Genomic DNA, 24,984 nt, shown 5'->3' with positions numbered 1-24,984 from the left:
GGTAGACACAGGCGAGACGTGCCTCGTATCGATCACGGGGCTGGCAAGGGTCCAAGATGGTCCAAGTGGTGGGCCGGCGGGCGACGCGCAGTGACAGGTGCAGCATGCGACCCATGACTCTGTCATACCGCCGTCACTGCAGCTCTTTGATATCGGTGCGGGAATGTCGGCGGCCGCAGCGGCGGGAGTTACTGTCGAGCACTGGATATTTGACGGACGGAACGTTTTAGATCTGACTGAGAGTTAAAAGGTGACACGACTATAGGTTTGTTAAACATCCCAATAAAAATAAAAACAGTTAGGTGGTAAGTAGGTATTAGCGCAATTTAAACAAAACTATCACTCATTCTTACGCAAGAGCCGAGCCGTTGTTGACGACTTCAAAGTAAACCTTCAGTTTGCTCGACCTTTATATTCAACCTCTTAAAAAATCTATAAAAATGTTACATTAACATACATTAGGATAGGCAGAAGTTAAAATAAATATAACCCTTTCACTAAGACCAACTGTACTACCTCAAAATTATAAACAAGTGCCAAATCTGATAATATTAGAAAAACTTTAGTAACACGCACGTAATAAATTAAGAGGAACATGACAGCTCTAGGAAATAAATTTAAATTAATTGCACAATAGTGTTCGTATTTCTCAATAGAAATCTTGTTTTGAATCGAGCGAGGTGCCGCGAGCTGTGCTACAGTACATCACAATCGAGCAAGCGTGGCAAGGCACGAAGCCGATCGAGCCAACTATTCATTGGCGCTCAAACGGACATTCAGTTCTAAATATTAACATGCCTCACGTTTTGTGACCAGAATAATACTTAACGCAATTATGCAATGTAATACCGCTCAATCACCTGTCTGTTGACACCTTGTAACACATCCTTCTTATGTTTTCAGGTACGGTGAATGCCAACGGCGAGACGAAACGTCAGAGGACGTCGTACACGCGGTATCAGACGCTAGAGCTGGAGAAGGAGTTCCACTTCAACCGGTACCTGACGCGGAGGAGACGGATCGAGATCGCGCACGCGCTCTGCCTCACGGAGCGCCAGATCAAGATCTGGTTCCAGAACCGGCGAATGAAGTGGAAGAAGGAGCACAAGATGGCGTCCATGAACATAGTGCCGTACCATATGAATCCCTACGGCCACCCCTACCAATTCGACCTTCACCCGAGTCAGTTTGCGCATCTCTCCGCATAGGATCAGTGGAATTTTTCGAACAGCGGATAACTGATTTATTAAGGTAAACAGTCGGCCGTGGTACCGCGGGGTTGTATGTAACATCGAGAGGCCGCCGCGCCGGCGTCTGAGATGCTACAGCGACCAGACTGGATCAGTTATTCGCTGCTCGAAAAATTTCCACCTGATAGCCTAATTTTGTTAAATTGTTGATTGTGACGTTATAGTGACGCTAATAAGTGGTGTGTGTTTCAAGATACGTAAAGAAGGATTGCAGTGATAAAATTATGTGCATACAAAGATCTTTAAGTGTAAAACTACCTAAATAATACGATTGATCGACGGATATCATAAGTACCTGGCAGACGTAAATATTTACCTGCTAGTTTCTTTTATTTGTATTGAACTAATGACCAGATGTTGATCCTACTGTACTGATTGTAAAGTCTCAAAATGTTTTTTCAGTTTTATTCTAAAAATCACAGTGTAATATTTTATGGTAAATGCTATTGGGATACGTTAAAATAGTGTTAAATTTGATGTAGAAAGAAATTTACCTAGTCATAAGCTATGATTCGAATTGCATGTTATTCCTAAAGACAACTGAGAGCCGAATAGTGTACATGACGATGGCTTAATCAATACCTAATTATACCTAAATTCGTGTTAGGGTTAAATTGATTAGCTTTCCAGTGGGCCTAGCCAAGGTGATAATCATATACATCGACAAACAGCAAACGAAAAGAAAAAATGTATTGGGGTGACAGATAGTACGAAAAGTCAAATTACTACTAGTAAATATTTCCATACATTAAGTAGGTATTTAAGTTTCGATTGGCGTTTTCTATCGACGATTGTCATCTTGGCTAGACCCCCAGCAGCTTAGGTGTAGGTAGATAAGCCGTCTCAGAAATAACAAATTCGGAATTGTACAGGGATAGCATAACACAACAGAGGTAATACAAAATGATTGTATGTATGTACTATCAAATTTATTAAGGGTTGCTATACTTACTTCGTCTAGTACCAGATATAAATACATTTTAAATTAGAGAGGGCTTGTAAAAGCGCTGTGAACTTAATTAGTGATAATTGTAAGCTCAGTAATATAGTAACTGTGAATAGGTAGATATTCCTTCTTATTGTATATACGTAATGTTTTAATAGGTATGGTGAAAAGTTTAATATATTTCAGTAAACTTCCCGAAGAACTGTTTTATGTTCCTGTCGTTTAGTTGTAAATAACAGAAGTATTTATCATCCTATAAATACTAATAATGATACCTAATTAACATTATTTAGATTACGAATATGGATTTTTTAAAGTTTACACAAACGATACCAATTATAACATTTTCAAATGACTCTATTTCGTACTTTAAAAACTTTAATGTCGTATTTGTAAATGTACTTAATATTCTTAGCAATTAAAAGGTCCTATAGTTTCTTCCCTTGAGTATAAACATTGGTTGTATAATTGACTTATTTTACATTCGTTTTATGGGCAGACCTTTGTCGTCGCATTATGGTCACATGTTTATTAGGATTGTCGTGGTCAACTGTGATATTTTGTTAAATTTTATTCTTAAGTAAAAACAGTGCGACTTGAGTTGGTTATATTTGGTTTCATTCGGAAAGTATGCCTGAAAAGTGCTGATTTCATTTACTTTCGGCTAGTTTATTTGTTGCTTTATTTATTGTTTGTAAATATTAGATATGTCATTTAGTATAACTGAATTGAGAAATGTTCAAATTCATAATGTAACATAACATCATTGTATCATTTACGTTGACTTTTTTCTATGAATTCTGTGCAATAGCGAGTGGCCTAATTCGTTTATCTACAAATTGTTTCTATCTTTCATTTTCACGCTTCGCCATCATTATTTTTAATTGTGTTATTTCCTTTTAACTAAATACGAATATGTTTATCGTTCATTCCAGTTTTAAATGAGAGCTCTAGTGAAGTATACTACTTATTCATTTAAATTATTGTATTGTATGAATAAAAATGTATCAAATTTGAAAATTGGTGAAGATGAAATAAATTATGAAGAGAAACATGAGTTTTTCTGTTACTCCGTTATCCATAAACTAAAATAAGTAATTAACGTATTAATGATCGTAGTACTACATGATTTTTTGAAATGAGACTAAATTTGAAGGTATAGAAAATAGCGGTGGGTAGAGGAAAGCTTTCGAACTATTCTTTGAAATGTGTAAGCGCCAGCAAGACGCCTTTCGCAGCGTATTGAGCTATGATAAATGACGTGGAAGCTATGACATGACAGCCGAACCTGCGAGGGGAGCACCACGTGCCTAACAAAAGGAGTGCGAAAAATGAAGGCCTTAGTTTGTAGGTCGCGGCTGCGTATCGGAGGCTGGACCTATAAATCATGCTGTCAGAATATTTTGCTTTTATACAGTTTTGATACGGATTCATTGGATGCCGCGGACGTCTGGTGCTGGACTGTTTTTCATTCGCATGTCAGTTCGACGGTTTAATTCGGGTTTGATATGGTTTATAATACTTCTAAGCGGACATGGTATCTACGGTGAACCCAAAACATCCTGAAGTACCAATACTAAAAAAAATCTAAGTTGTATTTACTTATTTGAAGTTTCCGATGTGCAGCCAAGCTAGTTAGATTTGGACAATCTGATCTCTGTTCAAGAAAAAATTCTGTGACCATCAAGGGAACGGTGACAGATATCATCTCCATACAATTTATAAGCTTGAAACGCAAAATCTCGCATAATTTTATATGACGTCTGTTACCGTAAAAATACCAATAGTCGATGTTACCTACGTTATCAATATTATGTAACGTTATATAAATGTTTTAACAGAAAGGAAAATTACTTAATAGGTACATTAACCTTTTGGCCGCTGGATATTTAGATAGGTTGACAATGAAAAACCCTTGTAAAAGATAGAGTTAAACAACGATTAAACAACGACGAGACAAGCAACGATTTTGAAAGCAAGTGTTATCTATACGTCATCACTACATAGTATAAAACAAAGTCGCTTCCCGCTGTCTGTCTGTCCCTATGTATGCTTAGATCTTTAAAACTACGCAACGGATTTGGTGCGGTTGTGTTTTTAATAGACAGAGTGATTCAAGAGGAAGGTTTATGTATATTTGTTAACCCGTGCGAAGCTAGTAATTTTATAGAAATGTGACGTTTAAAAAAACATTTGCACTGCGTGTGCTATCAAAACCGTTGCAGACTTGTCTTGGTCTGGTTCTAACCTATACAGGCAAGATACCTATGTCATGTCTTGCTAAACGGGTGAAAACAATTTCCGACTCCGCGATCCCATACAAAACTGTGACAAAAAGAACGCGAATCGCCGTATGACTAATATTATTAATGTTCCGCTGTCCGTCCGATTGTGGAAACCTGGACGATTGCGATACTTGCATTAAGGAGTGTTCGGTGGCGACCATCATTTTTCAATGGACGGAGCCGGCAAAGCGTAAGTTAAGAAAGATGGTACACTGTATAGACGACAACGGTTTCACTCAATTGAATTTTTAGTCGCTATTGGCGAGAAGCGATCCGTTGACGTCTAAACAGTTTAAAATAAGTCTCACGAAAGTTTAATCTCGATCAAAGATGGTACAAATGATGTCAGAAACTACTACAGTAAAACCTCTAATATGATTTCTTGCTTAATTTACTGTTTTCCATTTTTCCTTGGTTTCTACAGAATTTTTACAGTTACAGCTTACAACACTGGCGTTGAAAATTACTGGAAAAGTATGTAAGCCTTTAATGATCTTATTAAAAATCTGTATGCCTCACTAAGTTCAAGCAGAAACTTTATTTTAATAGGTACCTCAAATAGAATAGAGCCTGACCAAGCTAACTCTGCATTTGCAGTAACAAATTATGGAATTCCATAATTCATTTCATATTTCTATGAAAAATATGACGTTTAATAATGAAACTCCCTCACTCTGCTCTATCTGCTTTTAATTTACCTATAGTGAATTTACTTAGCAGGTTTCAGCCTTCAGATAAACAATAGGAATAAGATACTTAAGCAGAAAAAGTAGTAGGATCTGACAACAACGTGATCTTAAAAGTAAGTAAGTAAGTAAGTAAGTAATATAAATAACAAAGTGAACCAACTGTCGTTTTATATTCTGTGGCAATGCGTAGCCTGTATGGGACAGTGTTTTGACACATCGATAAGATTCCCCAGTAATTTCAAGAGTTATTGTACTTTGAATTAAAGTAGGTATTTATATTTGAAATATTAGTTGCCGTTGTACATTTGGCACTCTGGTATCATTAATCAATTTAAACACTGTAAAAAATTAAATTGAATGAACATTAGTTTATTTCTATCTGGGTGAAAATGACTGGTATTACGACTTTAGAGTCTACAGTACTGGTATAGAATTTGGTTTTTTCGAAATTAAGTCATTCACTAATATTACTTACGTGTAGCTTATCCCAAAAAAATAATGAGGGCCCGATTCGGATTTTGAAATAGACACCTGCTAGATATCTTTTAGACATCGCCAAGATACGATAACGATATGTTTAAAATCTAACCCGTCAAATTTGACATTTGCGCGATTCTGGAGATACTCTTGAACGATTTCGACAAGATATGACATAGAGATCCAATTCACATCTAATAGATATCTAACTCTGTCTAACGTAAAAGTGACATTGGTTGCCCGAATTGCGCTGCAAAAGAGAACTAGTTGAAATCTAAACTATAACGTATCTAGAATGGATCTAGTACGTGTCGTCTCTTGTGAATATCTTAAAGTCCGAATACGGCAGTGATTATATTCTACTACAAGTACACAATTATAGATGATAGGTACTCTAAGTACTTGAAGATTATGTACAATACAGTCATACATATTTGGATAGATGTAGTCAGAAAATATATAAATAATATTTTTTTTTAGATACTTACCTGTGTATGTGTTGTATATGTGTAGGTGCCTACATTATAAATAGGTATTAGTATGCCTACCAATTAATAGGTAATAAAGGTAGTTCTGTAATAGAAAATGATGTGCTGTCCACAAAAAATATTAAGGGCAATGGACATATTTATATAATTTTATTATATAAAAAATAACTTATAAATCTAATTAAAATGTAATATACGTCTGAATGAAACAGCGCCATCTCACGTATTTAAGAGGAACAATTATTGATACAAGGTACATTATGATGCGAGAGTTTAAACAGCAGTAAGACGTCATCTAACAGTTGTAATTATAACTAAGTCGTATGTAGTTATATTCCGCTTAGACAAGCGAAACGGCAGCCATCGTTGTTTAAAAAAAATCCCGCAGATGTCGCTAATACTACCTAATAAGAACATTGAAGAAAGAAAATCGAATTAGAATTTTTTAGAAAAACTTTGCACGTGATTTTAAATATTACATCAGAACTATCCAGGAGGGTATTTTTATTAAAATGTAAAAGCTTTCAGAAACGACATTAAAACATTTACTGCTATCTCCAAACATTACGAACGTTTGGACATCATAGTACTCCTATCCGCCACGAGATGGTGCTAGCAGACGACTCGCACGGTAAAGCAGGTGACGTTAGTTTTTGCAGACAGTAGAGCTTTTTCGTAGCAAGCGAGAGGCGCATGTCGCCGACAGCTTTCTACAAAATTGCCGAATAAATCGTGTGAAAGGACGAGAACTATTTTATTACAGGTAAGTTTATGTGTGTATTGAGTGTAATTTTAGTTTATAATTTTGTACCACGTTGTTGCCAATTTGCAGCATTGCAGGAAAGCTCTAGCTTTGAATAGAGATTTATTGCAGTAGTATAGCACTAGGTAGTCTGCAGTGCGTCCGTATTCTGACGACAACGGCGTATTCGAAAATGTAGTTTTTCAGTAGGAACTGTATTTTTCAGAGAAGTTCCATTAGTTTAATCAATATTGTGCAATGTTTATGTACACAAAGCTTTGTATATACCTATTATAATTTAATTCATGGTTCAAAGTTTACATACAAACCTAGAAAGCATTCTTACATTTGCTACCTATGTAAATAACTTCTAATGTACATCTTAGGTAATGTAGGTAGGTACCTATCTTCTTAACGATTAAAATCTACCGTTAATAAGATGAACAGACTATTGGCTCTGTAAGTTGTATACCTCGCGATAAGCTTTATAAGCTTAATTTTTTTTTAAATAAAACAACTTCGTTGAGTCATTAATTCATTATCACAGCGGACTCACAACGGTCTTAGTGCCATAGACCCTACTGGTACTTAAGTCCTTATTGCCAATTTCCGCAATTGCGTTAAAAGAAACCAACTACCGAACCTGCTCACAAGATTTCCCGAAAATCGGTTGAGAAATGCGACTTGGGGCCCGTTTCTCAAAAGCTTGTAATTTGTTATACAAGTGGAAGTCCCTTTCTAACAAAAGCTGTCAAAAAGGGACATCCGGAGTCCGGGGACATATAAAAGCATTTTTGCCCAAGCTGAAACGGCGACCTTTAACCAGGCGTGTCTCACTCCGCGATTTCGTCGCTTTGTTACAGGTAGCTAAAAGTACATCCGTTCGGCCCCAATTTTGGGGAAAGCCATAAGCCGCGCGTGGCGCTGTCGCCACCTAGCGGCCATATCTGTGCTGATCGTAACAGACGCGTTTTGTTAGAGAGTGAGTCTTCTGTACTTAGTAGGTACTATTATTTATTCTGTGCTTTAACTAATTATAATAATGTTTTTATTCAAAATTGATTCATTCAAAGTTAATAATTTTATAAATAATTATGCCATTCTATTAAAATAAGTATTTTTTGTTTACTATCTTACTATGTACTACTACTGGCGATCTTCACATTCAATGCAGAATCGCACGCCACTCCGACCGATATGCGAGCGACAATAAGAACATTTCCTATCAAAATAAACATAAATAGTTATTTTCGATACAAGTGCGAAAAAGAGGAAATTCGAAACGAGTGGCGATAAATTAAAACACGACCGAAGGGAGTGTTTTAAATCGACACGAGTTGCGAATTACATATTCGCACGTGTATCGAACAACGTTTTACAATACATATGGCACTTTAAAGTTTCGACATACGCACGAAAGGTGCTATTTTACGCACTAGTGCGGAAAAGTTGCCCCATATGTACTGTAAAAATATTCTCAGGCCTAATTAATAACATAAATAACGAAAATACATCATAAAAACACACAAAAACAATAGAAAATACATAAGTAAGTAGGTATGTGTCTCGGCTGAAATATATTTTTTTTTATTCCTATTTTAGACAATTTTACTGCCGCAAGTATTTTATAGGTTATCTATAAAAAAAATTAAAGGAGCTACTGAATAAAAAGCTTTAATCTTATTAAAAGAAGCATTTAAAGCAAAACACCGTAAAACACCTAATGTCAAAAATAATTCCTTTATAAATACATTTCAAACATAATCCTATTTAAACATGCCGCTTAGACCGTTGCACAAAAAAGAAAAAAATCCCTAAAACTGTTAGCCCGAAATTTATACCTGACTTCTATGAATGGCTACACTTTGTTAAAGGTCGACGTAAAAGAACAAAGATGGCTGCCATAAAAGGCACCTTCGGTGCGCCTGCGCCGACGCCTGCCTTGCGCAGTTCGGGGCTGCGGGCTGTAATCCAAATCAAACATTTGATGACAGAATGATGTTATTTTAATATCCCTACGTCTCGTTTGCGTTAATACATGTACTAACAAATACGAGCGAAACGCACGCGCGAATGGTAACAAAATTACATCATTTTGATATCAAAATGTAAGTTCGAAATAGCCTCCTGAAAGCATGCTCTGCGACATACAATTTAGTCCCAGTATTATTTAGGTATATCAGTGCTACCCTTTCTCAGACATGTAACTTAGCAGATGAGACGTTGATTTTGATATCGAATTGGTATTTTTCGTGTTTCCGATTGTGCCTCCGCGTCGTATTTATGTTCTGTTCACAATTTTTTATTCATTATCACAAGATAAAGATAAAAGATAGTTTATTCAAGTAGGCATAATTACAATGCGCTTATGAACGTCAAGTAAAGCTAGGTAGACCGGCTCCAACCCTACACCTCTGCCCCGAGAAGATTTAAATCCCCCCTCAATTGGAGGAGGGTATCCCAATATGGGACCGGCAACAAACTCGGCGGGACACATATTTAAAAAAAAAATTACATCTTATAATTAACATGCATTACGAGAAAATAAGGAAAAAGAAATACAATTTAAATTACAAGTCTATAAACAAAAAGTATAAACGATCCACTGCTAGGTACACTCCTTCTCACATTGTAAAATATTAAACTAATTTTAACACTTTAATTAAATAATTCATAAAGTCAAATTTATTAATTATAAATACTACCGAGCGACCACGACCTAGGCCAAATTTTCTATTTATACATTTTTATTAAATAAATCTGTATCACATTTTAATTCATGAACATTACATATACTTACCAGTACGGATATGATGGTCGTTCTTGTCTACGTGACAGCGTGATAAAACGGTGTCCGTCACTTTCGTTCCCACGGTGTTAAACAGTGACAGTTATATTATCACGTGGATAAAGATGGATAAAGCTATCCATAATAGGCTGGCTGATGATTAAATACCAAAACAAAAAATACTTAGGCCCAAAAAAAAATATTTAAAAAAGATTGCAAGTTGAAAACACGAGTGTACCCTGTTAGCTATATTTAAAGGGGAGCGAATTAAATTGAAATTCCGTTTTTAAATTCACCAATAGGGGGAGGGTGCGCTGGATTGGCCGCGCGTCCGAGTCGAACGTACTAGGGGCCGTAGTGGTGATCATTTTGCAAGCTGATTTAGTTCATATCGGATTAGAACGCGATTTAGAAGTTCAATTTATTTTAAAACAAAGTTTTAGGCTATATTACGTTTTTAATTTTAAAAAAATATATGAATGTTCAATCTCATTAGTTTGAAAATAATAGGTAATTCATTAGTTGTTTCAAAAATGACAAAAGTGTTCAGGGATAAGGAAGCACTGGCAGTTTAGAATTAGGTAAATCAGCTTCTTTGTTTTACACGTTTTTTCCATGTGGTCGACTTTGTGCACCCAGCTCAAATCACCTGGGTTAATTAAGTAAACTAAAAATACACTTAATTCACCTTTACGTCATTGTCCAATTTGAAACATATTTTTTCGTTTTTTCGTTTTCGTTTGTTTCGTTTAAACATATGAAAATTATATTATTTTTAATAACTGTAAATGTCAGATGCATACCTGCACAATTTTAAAGTTAAACCTAGATGAATATTTTTCATCTCTAATGCTCATTTCATATCGTTGTTAAACAGAGAACAATTGTTCTACTTGTATACGTGATTAAAATAGATTCACTTAACAATGTATTCTAAGCAGATGGTCATATAAAAAAATGTACAACGATTATAAGCCTTGACTTTACACGCTTGATTGCTCGTCGGATGTCGATACCTTACTCTGTCGCGCTTTTGAGTATACGATAAAAGAAGACAGCAACAAACTGGGCAGGACAGAAGTAAGGCAAGGTGCACACAGTTTTAAAATATTTATTATTTTGTTTTATTCAAGTAATCATTTAATCTTTTTTGAAGTAAAACTTCTTTAGCGGCGCTGGGCACTTTTTGAGGTGGGGAAAAAATGATAAACTCGAGCAGCGTAAGGCAATCACGTGACCGTAAGGGGCGTAAGGCGATCACGTGACCGTAAGCCCCGTAAGGTGGCCACTCATAAATAATTTAAATGGCATTTAAATCAATAGGTAAAGAAAAATTCAATGTTATTTGACATTTATGTTGCGGACTCCTTTTCAAGACTCTTTACCTATGTTCAAATAATTTGACGTTGTCATGGCAGTATGTAAATAAACATGTCAATGAAAAAGTGTGATCTTATTTGAGAATGATAATAATATATAATAAATAAATAGAATACCTCCGCTAAACGTGTGTATCGTGTTACCGGGCGTCGGTAACATAGTGAGGTGAGTTTTCACTTCTATCGGCACTCCCGCAGTGCAACCGTTGTTGCTTGTTTTATTTTACTTAAGTATAGAAATAATAATTTAAAAAATAAAATATACTAATATAATAATCAAAACACATGAAAATTACTTTGGGACAAATTGGGGCTTTGTTTTCGTCCGCAATGTATTTTGGCAAGGTATATAATTAAAATTAATCAATATTAGGATAGCCGAATTTACTTACATATGTATACCTGAGTAATTTATGATAAAACGTTGCAATACTCTTTAGTAAAGCTGTAGGTATATTGACACACTTGCCGAAAGGACCATATCAGGAGTGACGCGACGCTTGAGACGATACACAGATGATTTGATTGATAATTTGTTACACAGTTACACTGTGTATAAAAAACTAAATTAAAAAAAATATTGTTTACCTGGTAGGTACCTATTTATTTTGCAAAAAAATTATAAAATACAAAATATGTAAATGTAATCTTTATCCCCTTGGGCGCTATCGTTACCTATTGTTTCGTTATGCTTACGATCTATTTAATTTCAAAGGATGTTCCTAAATTTTACTTTTTTATTTTGAGTACATAAAATTAAAAAAAGTTTAATCATAAATTTATTTGTAAGTGAAATATCTAAAAATAAATACGTAATATTAAATAAATACAATAAATAAACTTTAAATCAAAATCTCAGAGCACCAATGTGAACACGATCTTAAAAAGAGACGAGACATGTTGCTTTCGTCTCTTACGTCACCCCTGTATGGTTTGTATCTCGTTAACTTTTCGCCAACAGGCACCTCCTTGCGTCTCATCTTTAATTCAGCAAATGAAAAGGACAGCTTTAATCAAGTATAGAAACAATGTCGATTTAGAAAGGGTGGTATAAAAACACAGTCTTTTAGTGCCAACTGACAGTCAATGCTGTTAAAAATTAGTTGTAGATTAGTTTTTGTTTCTTAACAAAAGTTTAAAGTATTGTAAAAAAATGTTTGTATTTATATTACGAGTTTTGGTTTTATTTAAAGGAGCATTAGCTATGTATTTTTGATAAGTATGTAAATTAAGGAAACTATTGGTCTATTTACTGCTGCTTAATCTACTGATTAATGTTTATGAATAACTGTCCGTTTTTCAAAAAAAAAACAAATGCTAAAATTAAAATTATTAAACCTTATAATAAAGCTTTTAAAACAATGGTTATTAAAGTAAAAAAATGGGTAAATTGCAACCCCAATGGTCCCATGGTGTCCATGGGAAATTCGTCTGCTCATTTGACTTCTAAATATATCATGATATCATAAAGAAAAACGCATCTCATCTTCCTCTTCCTCGCGTTGTCCCGGCATTTTGCCACGGCTCATAGGAGCCTGGGGTCCGCTTGGCAACTAATCCCAGTAATTGGCGTGGGCACTAGTTTTTACGAAAGCGACTGCCATCTGACCTTCCAACCCAGAGGGTAAACTAGGCCCGTATTGGAACGCATCTATAAACTAGTGTTAATTTCTAAATTTTTTTGATTTAATAATATTAAAAATTTATTATATCATGATATCATAAAGAAATACGCATCTATAGGTGTCAATTTCTAAATTTTTTTGATTTAATAATATTGAAAATTTATTAAATCAAACACTAAAGCAAAATGTGCATAGTCGTATCGGTCATGTGATCAACATTGTTGTGTTACTTGTGATATAATATTGACCTCGCAAGCCTTGTGCGTGGTCTGCACTGGACATCTGCTGTGCACGTGGTATAATAATTCAATTACATAATTATTAAATCAAATTATTACTTGGCGAAAATATACTGCATACTATAACACGAAGGAAATCACCCACTTTATAGAATTTACGGCAATGACATTGTGTGGTGTACTTTATCTGCTCGTCAAAATAAAATCATTTGTTAAGTGGTACCTATTGATTGAGTAGTACTACCTGTTTAAGGGTATTGAAATTGAAATCGCGTTTGACATATATGTAGTCGCTCGCGACAACGCAAGGCATGCTAAAGGGACAGAAACAGTAGTCAAGCGGTCACTTCCCAGTTACGTAACGATCCTGTGTCTAGGTGGCCGGTCCCTGGCCTTGCGCGACTATTCTTAGGACTCGGCCTTGTAAGGATAAGGACTCCGGAATTATCCGCCAAGGCCGTCTGGCTTTTACTATCAATCATGACTGACTACTTTCCTTGCGTTTTATGGTAAACAAAATCGTTGGGCTGATTTTAGTGTGTTATATAACAACAAGTTAGGCAATATTGTTTTTTTTTTGTCAAAATATGAATAAACCGACACGCGTATTTTTCTAAATTTATCACTGAGCAATTCATCCTTGCAGATAAATTCGACTTTTTCTGAGATTTGCAGAACCTATTAGAAAAGATGATCAAATCGACAATATTGTTCGATATATGAAACCAATTTCACATTCAATAAAATACGAAATCCAAACTACTTAATTAATTACCTACTAAGCATACGAACCCCCAAGTTTCCGAGTAGTTCTCCATGAAACAATGCTTAATCCCGATACAGTCGAGAAAATCACCGTAATTAAGTGAATTAGTTTTGGTAACCAAGGGCGGGGTAAGGGTAGCGAGGGGTAAGGTAGGCAAATCTGTGCGCTAAGGAGCGGGGGCGAGGCGAGTAGGCCTGTCGGCGCTCGCACTCCGCTCCGCGCAGCTGCCGCGCTTCTACTCCCGGTGAGCCCGCCATTTTTTTTTTCAATTGTTGACAGATTCATTACATAAAATGGTCCATGCTTGTTTAATTTTAATAGTACACTTGGCTGGGTGCGTATTTTGACCTAGAGGCATATTTCAATAGTCATACCGGCGCGAAAAAATCATTTTTCTTATTAATCTTTTGTCGATGGTAATTAAGCACTCCCGGTAAGCTCGCCATTTTTTTTTTCAATTGTTGACAGATAGATTACATAAAATCATTCATGCTTGGTTAATTTTAATAGCACATTTAGCGGCGTTTTCATACCTATAGGCATTTTTAAAAACTCATACCAACGTGACAAAAACATTATTACTTACTTAATTTTACTACTTAATTTTACAGTGCATTGGTGTTAACTGTAATACTGTAAAATTTGATTTCAATAAATATCAAATATCAAATTATTTATAATTAGCTATCTTTTGTCGATGGTAATTAGAGTCATATTGCCGCGCGTCTCCACTCCCGGTAACCTCGCTAGTTTTTTTTTTTCAATTGTTGATAGATATATTAGATTACCAACATTAAAATTGTCCGTGCTTGTTTAATTTTAATTTACTAATTAGAGCTGTTCATAAGTTTACTGAGTTTACATAGTTTCATTATTTTAGGGTATAATCTTTGCTTAGTTTTGAATGTGCTGCTACAATTATATTGATTTTGGCGTTGTGTTTTTTAATTTGATTAATATATCATGCTTTAGATTATTTTTGCATGTTTTCCATTTGAGCGGTTTCTTAAGTTTTTCTCAAATATCTGTTACAAATATGTAACAGATATGTAACATATTTGTAACAGATACTTAAATGTAGTTATGTCGAAGATCATTTGTGGGATTTGTGGGTTTGAAAATAACGTAGTTTTTGCGGTCAAGATATTTTTCTTGGTACGAAACCACTTAATTCTCTATATATACGAGTTGTTGAAATTTATTACACGACCGTTTCATAACGTGATTTCATATTCCATAATCAAATCTAGTTAGTTCAAAATGAGAAGGGTAAATGTGGTTGATCAAAGATAATGTATAAGCTTTGATTAACGCATACCCTTCTTTAGCTGTATTATTATCTAAACACCGACTTCCTAGCGTAATGAGAACATTCCTGGACGCACACAACTACACAATCTACACATGATTTGTAACTTCATTAATTTCACTACCGGCTTCATTACTATCATTAGTATCAGTAGTTATGACAAGATCTAATTTAATTTTGTCGTTATTTGTATATTGTTTCGTATTTATTGCAGTTTTGTATTTATTGATTTCATTCAGTATTGGTTTGGTATTTGTTTCGGTATTTTCGTAGTTAATTTATTAATACATATTGGTATAAATTTTCCTTTTTTCTATTCATCAAAGGTTAACGGTTAAAAATCGTGCAAAAAGTGTCACAAGTATTATTTTTAGTCACCACAAATGACATGTGCGTATCAGAGGTTTGATAGGTAATGTTTTTTTTATTTAACTGATTTAATCCTTATTTTCTCGTTAACCACAAAAGTTATATGGAAAAACAAAAATTAAAGTAACTTTCTGTGCCGGTCAGCATAATGTAAAAAAAAAAGTTTTGTTCCTGTTACCTACTGATTCAATGATTTTTACGTGCACAATTATGACATTCTTAAAATATTGCAATTTTATAAAATCTTGCGCTGCAAATGACATAAATGCGTTGTTTGTGACTTGTGACGTCACAAGGATTTGGTTTCGCGTGCAACATCTGCTGTTCTTAGCACAATGCTTTATCAATTAGGTAGAACAAAACTGGGCAGATTAATCTTATCGTATCTTAGAACCGTTTTGTCTAAAGTTCCATACACCCAACCAAGGTTTAAAGACTAGTGGTTTCTCATACATAATTGGCCGGCCATACATGTCTAATCGCCGTCAAACATCGTAAAGCGTAAGCTACCCGTTGTACCTTTTTCGGCACGAAATTTGCTCATTCAATATTGATACTCTCGTTCCGAGGTCAGCACCCGTCAATCTCTTCCACAATTTATATAGGCGCCGTAAAAAAATCGTATATACGGAGATTTTGTATCGAGGGACCGATCGTAACAGTCTATCAACCCGGGCAGAGCAGAAGACATTCAAATCGAGTGAGATTGTGTTATTTTTATTGTATTATTTACATTATCGGGGTTCGGCGCGGCTGCGCGTCGGGGGCGGGCGGCCGCCCGTCGATAACGGGCTCTGTTCTACGCATGTGCGGAAAGCGAAGACCATTGATAATATTCTGATTTCTCCTTTTATGCATGCTAATGCGAGGTATCAAAAAGGTCAGGCCTTCCTGTCTCCCCTTGTCATCATTACAGGCGTTTGACAAATAAGTGGCTCATTAGGCCCACGATTTTTGGAGGTGGATAGGTTGATTAAATTATTTTTAGAATTCAGTTTGAGCATCGATGATTTCTTGATGTACTCATTAAAAAAAGGGATCTATGCTTCGAAAATATGAAACAGTTAGTACTTACCTATTGGTTAAATATTGTAATAACTAATTACGTAGAGAAGCGCTAGTGGCCTAGCGGTAAGCGTGCGACTTGCAATCCGGAGGTCGCGGGTTCGAACCCCGGCTCGTACCAATGAGTTTTTCTTACTTATGTACGAAATGTAATTTGATATTTACCAGTCGCTTTTCGGTGAAGGAGAACATCGTGAGAAAACCGGACTAATCCCAATACGGGCCTAGTTTACCCTCTGGGTTGGAAGGTCAGGTGGCACTGGTGGCAGTCGCTTTCGTAAAAACTAGTGCCCACGCCAATTACTGGGATTAGTTGCCAAGCGGACCCCAGGCTCCCATGAGCCGTGGCGAAATGCCGGGACAACGCGAGGAAGATGATGATGAATTACGTAGAGAAAGCAACTCTGCCTACTAAGATATTTTATCTGCCTTGCACCCCTACGTAATATTATCTACGTACCTCCACTTGATCTTTAACTTTTACTTTTTAGGGTCCCGTACCTCAAAAGGAAAAAACCGGAACCCTTATAGGATCACTTTGTTGTGTAGGAATACCTAAGCTTAATTTTGTCTCTAGATTTACAAAAAGCATCCCCTAAACCCATAATTATCTTTCTTCACAAGTAAATAAAAATCGTCTTTACATGTAGAGTGTAGACCAGATACGAGTCCTTTATAGCCTTTACAAGCATTATAAAAGAGTTCAAATGCAACGTGTGACACGTTACGTAACGTAACCAGGCCTGTCTCACTCCGCGATTTCGTCGCTTTGCTACAGGTATAGTACGGCTCTTCTGAGGTGAACTTTTCGCTTCGAACCTTAATCTTTCAAACAAAGGCCATTGTGCCAGTACAACATTCATATTGAAAAACAACCGGTATCGTCATAGTATTAAGGTTCAAATATAATGTCACTGATATTCTAGATATTACGTTTTGGTAGTGTAGGACGATAAACCGCCCCGAAGCGATACGGCGCTCATATTATTTTGATACTTAGTGTGGTGTTAAAAATGAAATGTGGTTATTTATTATATTGTTTTATTTAAATTATTAGCTTGCGGTGGTAAATGTAATAATTTACAAAGGTGCAGCTGCAAGCATTGTTATTTTTTCTTATCTTTAAAATAACGATACTGTGAAATTAGCACCTCTGATGTGATGCCGACGCATAGTGACAATAAAAACACTGATAAGGCAAACGTGGAGCTTTGAAGCGTACAGCTTTTCTAACAAAACGTCACGTGTCAACGGTCAGAAGAAAGGTCGGTTATAATATAAGAAAGAAATTGATTATATCTGATTTTTTATGACACGATTTTATCTAGTAGTACGTATAACTGTTTATATACCTACACGGAAAAATGTTGATTATACCTATGTTAAACTTATTAATCTTAAATTTACATTGTTACCTTAGATTTTGTTATATAACAAATATACAACGCTTTATCATAAATAACCGGGTTTCATTTTTAACACCACACTAAGTATCAAAATAATATAAGTGCCGTATCGCTTCGGGGCGGTCTATCGTCCTACACTACCAAAACGTAATATCTAGAATATCAGTGACATTAAATTTGAACCTTAATACTATGACGATACCGGTTGTTTTTCAATATGAATGTTGTACTGGCACGTGCTAAGTCGGGAGCAAGCGGTTTTGCGATAATAGAGACAATGGCCTTTGTTTGAAAGATTAAGGTTCGAAGCGAAAAGTTCACCTCAGAAGAGCCATTTTATTTATTTTTTATTTAAGCCTTTTATTTTTCCTTAAATAGTTTGCATAATAAAAGTTTTCTATTATTATTGTTGTTTATTTTACTATATTAAGGACCCCTGTCGGGTATAGGCCTCCTCCAAATCTTTCCACCTTTCTCGGTCTTTAGCCTTGATTAGCCAATTTTCTCCAGCTGTGGCTATGATATCCCTGGACCATCTTGTTATGGGTTTTCCCGCCTTCCTTTTGCCATGGGGTCCAGGCCACTTTGTGACTTTGTTGGTCCATCTGTCATCTGTCAATCTTCCTATGTGGCCGGCCCATCTCCACTTCTGTTTCAGCGCAAACTCGAGTGCATCTATGATGTTTGTTTGGGATCGGATGTACTTGCTGTTAACCTTGTCCTTTAGTTTTATGCTGAGAATGCTCCTTTCCATTGCTCTCTGGCATGTTCTTATCTTTAATTTGTTCTTGTTTGTGTGCACCCAAGTTTGAGAACCGTATGTAAGGCATGGTAAGATGCATGTGTCCATTATTGTTTTCTTGTGTTTGAGACTGTAGTTTCCTTTTAGAAGCTCTTTAAAGCTCCAATACTTCCTCCAGCTGATTTGGATTCTGCGGTCTATCTCTTGGCTGTTGCTGTCAGTGTCAAAGGATATTCTCTTGCCCAAGTATATGTAGTGGTCTACAAATTCGAGTTCTTTGCCTTGTATGTGTATTTTTGTAGGGGCTCTGTTAGTCATAATTTTGGTTTTTGTATGGTTCATTTCCAAACCGACTTTACAGCTTTCCTCATTTAGCTCATTTAGCATTATTTGTAGAGTGTTGGTATTTTCTGAGAATATAGCTATATCGTCCGCGAATCGTAAATGACTTAAGCGTTTATCAAATACTTTAATTCCTTTAGTATCCCAGTCCAGCTGGCAGAATATGTTTTGTAGCACCGCTATGAATAACTTTGGTGACATTGGGTCCCCTTGTCGGACACCTATGCCTATTATGAATTCTTTTCCTCTTGTTTCGAGTTTAACTCTGCTAGTACTGTTTTCATATATATTCCTTAGAGTATTGATGTATTTGGAGTTTATCTTACAGTCGTTGAGGGCCTTCCAGATGGCGTTGTGGGAGATGCTGTCGAATGCCTTGGTGTAGTCTATAAAGGCTACATAAAGAGGTTTGTTATATTCTTTGTATCGTTCTATGATTTGTTCCATTGTGTGGATATGGTCTGTTGTTGAGTAGCCTGCCCGGAACCCAGCTTGTTCAACTGGTTGGAGGTTATCGATTTGCCTTGTTATTTTATTTACGAGCAGAGACGTGAAAAGCTTGTAAGTGCATGCTAGCAGGCTTATGGGCCGATAGTTACTTATATTTTTTGGGTCACCCTTTTTGTATAAAATTGTAATGTCTGATGTGTGCCATTGCTTGGGAGTTTCCTCAGATTGTATAATCATGTTAAACAGTTTGGTCAGTGGTGTTACAAGCAGTTTGGCTCCCATTTTTAGAAGTTCGTTGCTGATGCCGTCGGGGCCAGGGCTTTTGTCTTTTTTTAGGTTCTTAATATGTTTTAAGACTTCATTTTCCTCAATTAGTTGTATGGTATTGTTTGCGTTTTCTGATTGGGTTTCTGTATCTTCAGAGTTGTTGAACTTGTTGATATCATCATTCCTTTTTTTATAAAGGTGTTGGTAGAAATTGGTTGCTGTTTTTAGTATATCGGCCCGTGTAACCATTTTCTTGTCTTCTTCATTAAGTTGTTGAATCCAGTTTTTCTGTGAGTGAAGTTCCTTTAAACCTTTTTTTATGCTTCTATGTGACACAATATTTTTTTCTATAATTTTCTTTCTATGATTTTCATAGTCTTTGCGGATAGCTTTATTTGTGACTTTGAATAAGGTGCTTAGTTGTGCTTTTTCTTGGCTCGATCTGTGTGGTTTTCTTAGTAGTTCTGTTCGTCTCTTGATGAGGTCCCTAGTCTCCGTTTGTAATATTGTGTAAGGTTGGATTTTGGTAGGTTCTATTTTTGCTGCGTCAATGATGCTTTTTTCCAATTTGTTGTAGTAGTCTTGAATGGTTTTCGCAGGGTCCTTTATCACTTGTGATAGGTTTTCATCGAGTCTGGATAGATAGTTTTTAATGTCTTCTTCGCTTTTAGGTACTTTGGGGAGTGTTTTAAAGTTTTTTCTGGATTTATTACTGTTATTGGATACGTATGTTCCTCTTACCATTTTGTGGTCAGATGGGAAGGATGTGTTCAAAAACTCTATGTTTGTGAAATTACTTGGTTTATTTGAGAGTATAAAATCTTTTTCATTTTTTGTTTGTTGGTTGGCTGAGATCCACGTCCATCTCCTGTTGTGTTTCATAGTAAACATTGTATTAATTATTTTCATGTGTTGTTCCATAGCGAATTGCATCAGTCGCTCACCCCTATGGTTTCGATTTCCTGTACCGTATTTTCCAACAACTAACGTTTCAGTGGATTTTGGAATGCCTATTTTTGCGTTGAAATCGCCCAGTATGATCTGGGTTTTATTTGATATTTCTTGGGCTTCTCTGACTACTTTGTAGAAGTCTTCTATTTCACTGTCACTTGATTCTAATGTTGGGGCGTGAACTTGTATTATTGATATGTCCTCTTTGTCTAATGTCAAGTTTAGGACTGCTACCCGGTCAGATAAGCCTGTGAATCCAGTTATATGTTTTTTGAGGTATTTTTTCAGCAGGAATCCAACTCCCAGGTGTCCTTGTCTTTCTCCGCTCCAGCAAAGAATGTGGTCTTCCTCTTCTTGCATTATACTCCCTAGGCGTCGCACTTCGGCAAGGCCAATAATGTCGTACTTAATGGTTTTGAGTGCATGTTTTAAGTCTATTAGTCTCTCTTGGCTTGATAGAGACCTGATGTTATATGTGCATATGTATAGTCCTGTTTTTGACTTTTGGTGGTGTACCTTTGGAGGGTTTTGATCTGACATCCCACGGGGATCAGCCGGGTTGGGATCATTTTTTGGTGTATATGTTTTAGTTTTAGTTGTATGCTTAGTTGGGGTCTTCCGGTTCTTGGAGGGTATTATAAGTTTTTTGGAATTTGAGTTTCAGATACTGAATTTGTTGAAAGAGCCATACTATAGCTAAAAGTACATCCGTTCGGCCCCAATTTTGGGGAAAGCCACAAGCCGCGCGTGGCGCTGTCGCTACCTAATAGCGGCCATATCTGTGCTGATCGTAACAGACGCGTTTTGTTAGAGAGTGAGTCTTCTGTACTCAGTACTATTATTTATTCTGTGACGTAACTGCGAGCTTCGCGTAAGTCTACGTGTGTTTACTTCACTTAAATAAATTGCAGCGAAAACGTTGAAAGTTTTTAACTACCTGCCTGATAAAAATTTGCCGAGGGTTTTATAGCCGAGTTTAAAGTGTTTTGTGAAAAGGCACTTTACTACCTAGAAGTACTCGTGTTTGTGAACATTAATTGCGTGTTCTTGCTACAATTGAGTAGTTTGGATGGAACTTCTAATACTCATTTATAAATATTTCAAATACATAGTTGACTATTGTTTAAGTTGAAGCTCAAGTTTAAATAATGATATCAATATACTTTGATACACAATAACTTAAGTTAATTTGTTCTAATTTAAATGAAATTCGGTGAACGTAAAGTTGAGGCCATTATATTTTAGTCATTAAATTTTGAGCAGGCTCGATCAAGAGGTTATTGAGCTAGAAGAGCTTAAAATGCTAAAAAGCTATTTGTGAGGGGTCTTGCTATTCTGGTCATTTTAATTGCAAGAAAGTTTGGTATCAAATAAAAGTGCTCGGTTTATAAGATAATAATAAGCAAGATAAAAACGAAATAAAATAAATATAATATTAGTATTTGACATTTGACAAGAAAGATTATATACGGCTTACCACAGATACAGTTTATTTTAATTTCTATGGTGACTTAAATTTATCAATGAAGGGCTCCACAGATCTTGCAATAAATCGCACGCGGTATTCGATCCTTTGACGACTGCATTCAATTGATGTTTTTGGCGAACCGCGAGTTCTCAGTTCGGGGCGAACTACTAGTTTACATAAGGAGATCTAACAGCTAACTAAATGACAATGGAATCTTAAATAGATACACAGGGTGCTTCCTGTAACAGGAGCAATAAATTAAACTGTAGGCTGTACTCCTCAAACTGACAACCATTTGTTCAGCAACTTTTGAAAATAACTCATGTTTTGATTTTTATTACACTTTTAAGTTTATTCTAAGACGCAATGTATTGCAAATTTTGTTATGTTTAAAGCGTGACAAGCAACGTCAAACACACTGATGTCAGCGTACATTGAAGGCAATATTTATTTTGTATGAAAAAGAGGAAGTCTAAAGGATTCATAATTTTGAAAAGTTGCTGAACAAATGTTGGTCAGTTTGAGGAGTACAGCCTTTAGTTTAATTTATTGCTCCTGTTACAGGAAGCACCCTGTATAGAGCCAATTACAGAAAATCAATCTATGAACATCAATGTTTAGAAATAGATAATGATTGCTCTAGGACTCTACAGTAAACATAATCCGTTTAAATTGTTTTTCATTAATAAGTATCGCCGTAACTGTAGATAATATAAATGAATCAAAAAATTATTAAATTATATTTTCTGAATTTGTCCATTACTTCTTGACGTGTATTCACGTCATGGCACTGAGGGCACGCATCCTATGCGCGGATATGGGCGTTATTGGCGGTCAAAGGATTAATTCAACCGAATAAAAAAATCGGCAGGCACTGTCGCATATTTTGACTTTTGCATAGGATTAAAAACCTACATGGTATTTTCCTTTGACTAAGAGTTATGAAATTTTGCAAGAAGCCTTTTTTTTATATAAAGGAAAAATTATAATAATCGTTAAATTTTTACTACAGAGGTCTCGAATGTTTATTTACCCGAAGTAACTTATTTGCAACTACTTATTACTGATCGTGATCTTAGTCTATGTTCGGATACAAGATAGGAGATTTATTTTAAAAGCATGACGAATTTTCCCGATGTCCCCCTCAGAAAGTGTCCAAAATAGCGATATTTCGACATGGCATAATTTCGAGTTTTTTTTTTCAAACTTTTTGGAAAGTCTTTGCAACTCATGTGTATATACGAACTTAGGTAAACATGCACTTGTTTACCTATAATTATATACCGTAATATTTTCCTTATTTAAAATAAACAAGATTAACCATTTGAAAAGCCAAACCAAGCCAAATATTCGCGTGACAATGCCGAATCAGGATTAACGACTGGTTTATAGCCTTCGCCAGTTTTATCTGTCGTCATTAAAACTTTCGTAATTCATAAACGTCTCTGTATATAAATATTATTCATAAATTTTGAGGATTGCGTGTCCTACAAGGACCAAACATAGAGCCTTAGGTTCATGACATAAATGCCTTTTTTGTATGGCAATCCCCCTTGGATGGGTGCAACTGTCGTGGAAAGTACCTGAGAACGAAGTTATTGATAGCGTGTTACTAAGTGATAATATATATTTACTGGGTGGGAGGGTAATTATTTTTGAGAGCTATGGTCGATATTTCAACGAATTATTATGTATTTTAAAATACGCATAGGTATATCTTTTACTATGCATATGTGTAACTATTAAGCGGGTGTATATAACCTGGATATCCTAGTATCTAAATCATGCAGATACCTACTGTACGATACATTATGAAACCAGTCTATAGATACCATAGAGATAATCTCTTGCAGCAGCAGCGGAGATATCTTATGTTAATATTTGTCAACCACCTGATAAGTGACAAACAATATACAGCCTTAATCTTCCTTGATACGAGATTATAACGTGACTGCAAACAAACCAGCAGCTTCCGTTAGCTTAATCTTATCTTAAGGTAATTATGATCTAAATTTTATTTAAAGCCGAATTAGTAGAAGTAAATTTATATTTATAGGTTCTTTAGGAAGCATTGTAGTTATCTATAAACAGAACCTTACATGTTATTGCGTAAGTGCAGAATTCCAAGTGTAAAAGGAGAGTAGGAAGTTTTAAAAGTGTAGGTCCTTACCTATTTATGTAGATATTATCTTCAGAATGTTCTGTTTTGGAACTAGATACTTAGGTTTGCAATATAACACTTTACTTAGGAATTGAACAATAATGAAACAATTGTCTTATTAAGCACTCGAGAAGTTTTATTTATGATCCGCCCTTTATATTATGCATACTAAACATTTGGATAAATTGCTTTAATTTCATTAACTGTCTAGTTTTTGGTATAATATTAAACAGGAATAATACATAATCAGAATTATTCGAGGATTCTATTCGATACCTATAATAATATTACCTATAGATAATTAAGTAGGTAGGTCTAATAAAAACTTTTTCTACGGACTACAAGTAACACCCCACTGTGCTATTAATAGCCGAAATTTAATTGTAGACAAACAAGTAGTAAACCATGATACTAGGTATAACCCGGCAGGAAACGGGCAATAAATCCAAGTCAGTGACCCCGTGACATCAGTACCGACAAATCCGTTATGCAAAACATGTTTTCTAAAATAAAAATGTTATGTGTGAGTTTAAGCGAGTGCGTGACGTACGGTTGTCCCATAACCTGTCAGTGAAACTTTGTGTAGGCACTCCAAACATGTAGCCGGCCGATCTAAAAATGTGACGGTTAAAATTCAAAGACAAAACGCTCCCGAAACCCCGACCCGGCCTCGCAGCAATGTGGCAAAAATGCCGTTCAATTTATGCCCGAAATTTTAGTCCCGGTCCCTTTTTGTTGCCATCTGCCCGATCCCGAGTCCAGACAGCTCCGCCCTAAAAC

General features: G+C 35.7%; 2 protein-coding genes across 2 annotated transcripts in view; one reads left to right on the top strand and one right to left on the bottom strand.

The window, feature by feature from the left end:
- Positions 1 to 1,900, top strand: part of LOC134657189 (homeotic protein Sex combs reduced) — a 53,816-nt gene extending 51,916 nt beyond the window's left edge. Inside the window, exon 3 of the mRNA XM_063512746.1 lies at positions 904 to 1,900. Coding sequence (XP_063368816.1) covers positions 904 to 1,208 — 305 coding nt within the window. The 3' untranslated portion in view covers positions 1,209 to 1,900. The remainder of the gene's footprint in view (positions 1 to 903) is intronic.
- A 6,530-nt stretch (positions 1,901 to 8,430) lies between these two features.
- Positions 8,431 to 24,984, bottom strand: part of LOC134662046 (protein CREG1) — a 550,933-nt gene continuing 534,379 nt past the window's right edge. The window contains exon 7 of the mRNA XM_063518311.1: positions 8,431 to 8,442. The gene's annotated coding sequence lies outside the window, so the exon portion shown is untranslated. The remainder of the gene's footprint in view (positions 8,443 to 24,984) is intronic.

Source organism: Cydia amplana, chromosome 2, assembly GCF_948474715.1.
Source record: "Cydia amplana chromosome 2, ilCydAmpl1.1, whole genome shotgun sequence".
NCBI classification, from domain to species: Eukaryota; Metazoa; Arthropoda; class Insecta; order Lepidoptera; family Tortricidae; genus Cydia; species Cydia amplana.
The sequence above is the reverse complement of the archived record's forward strand: the minus strand, read 5'-3'. Positions and strand labels throughout refer to the sequence as shown.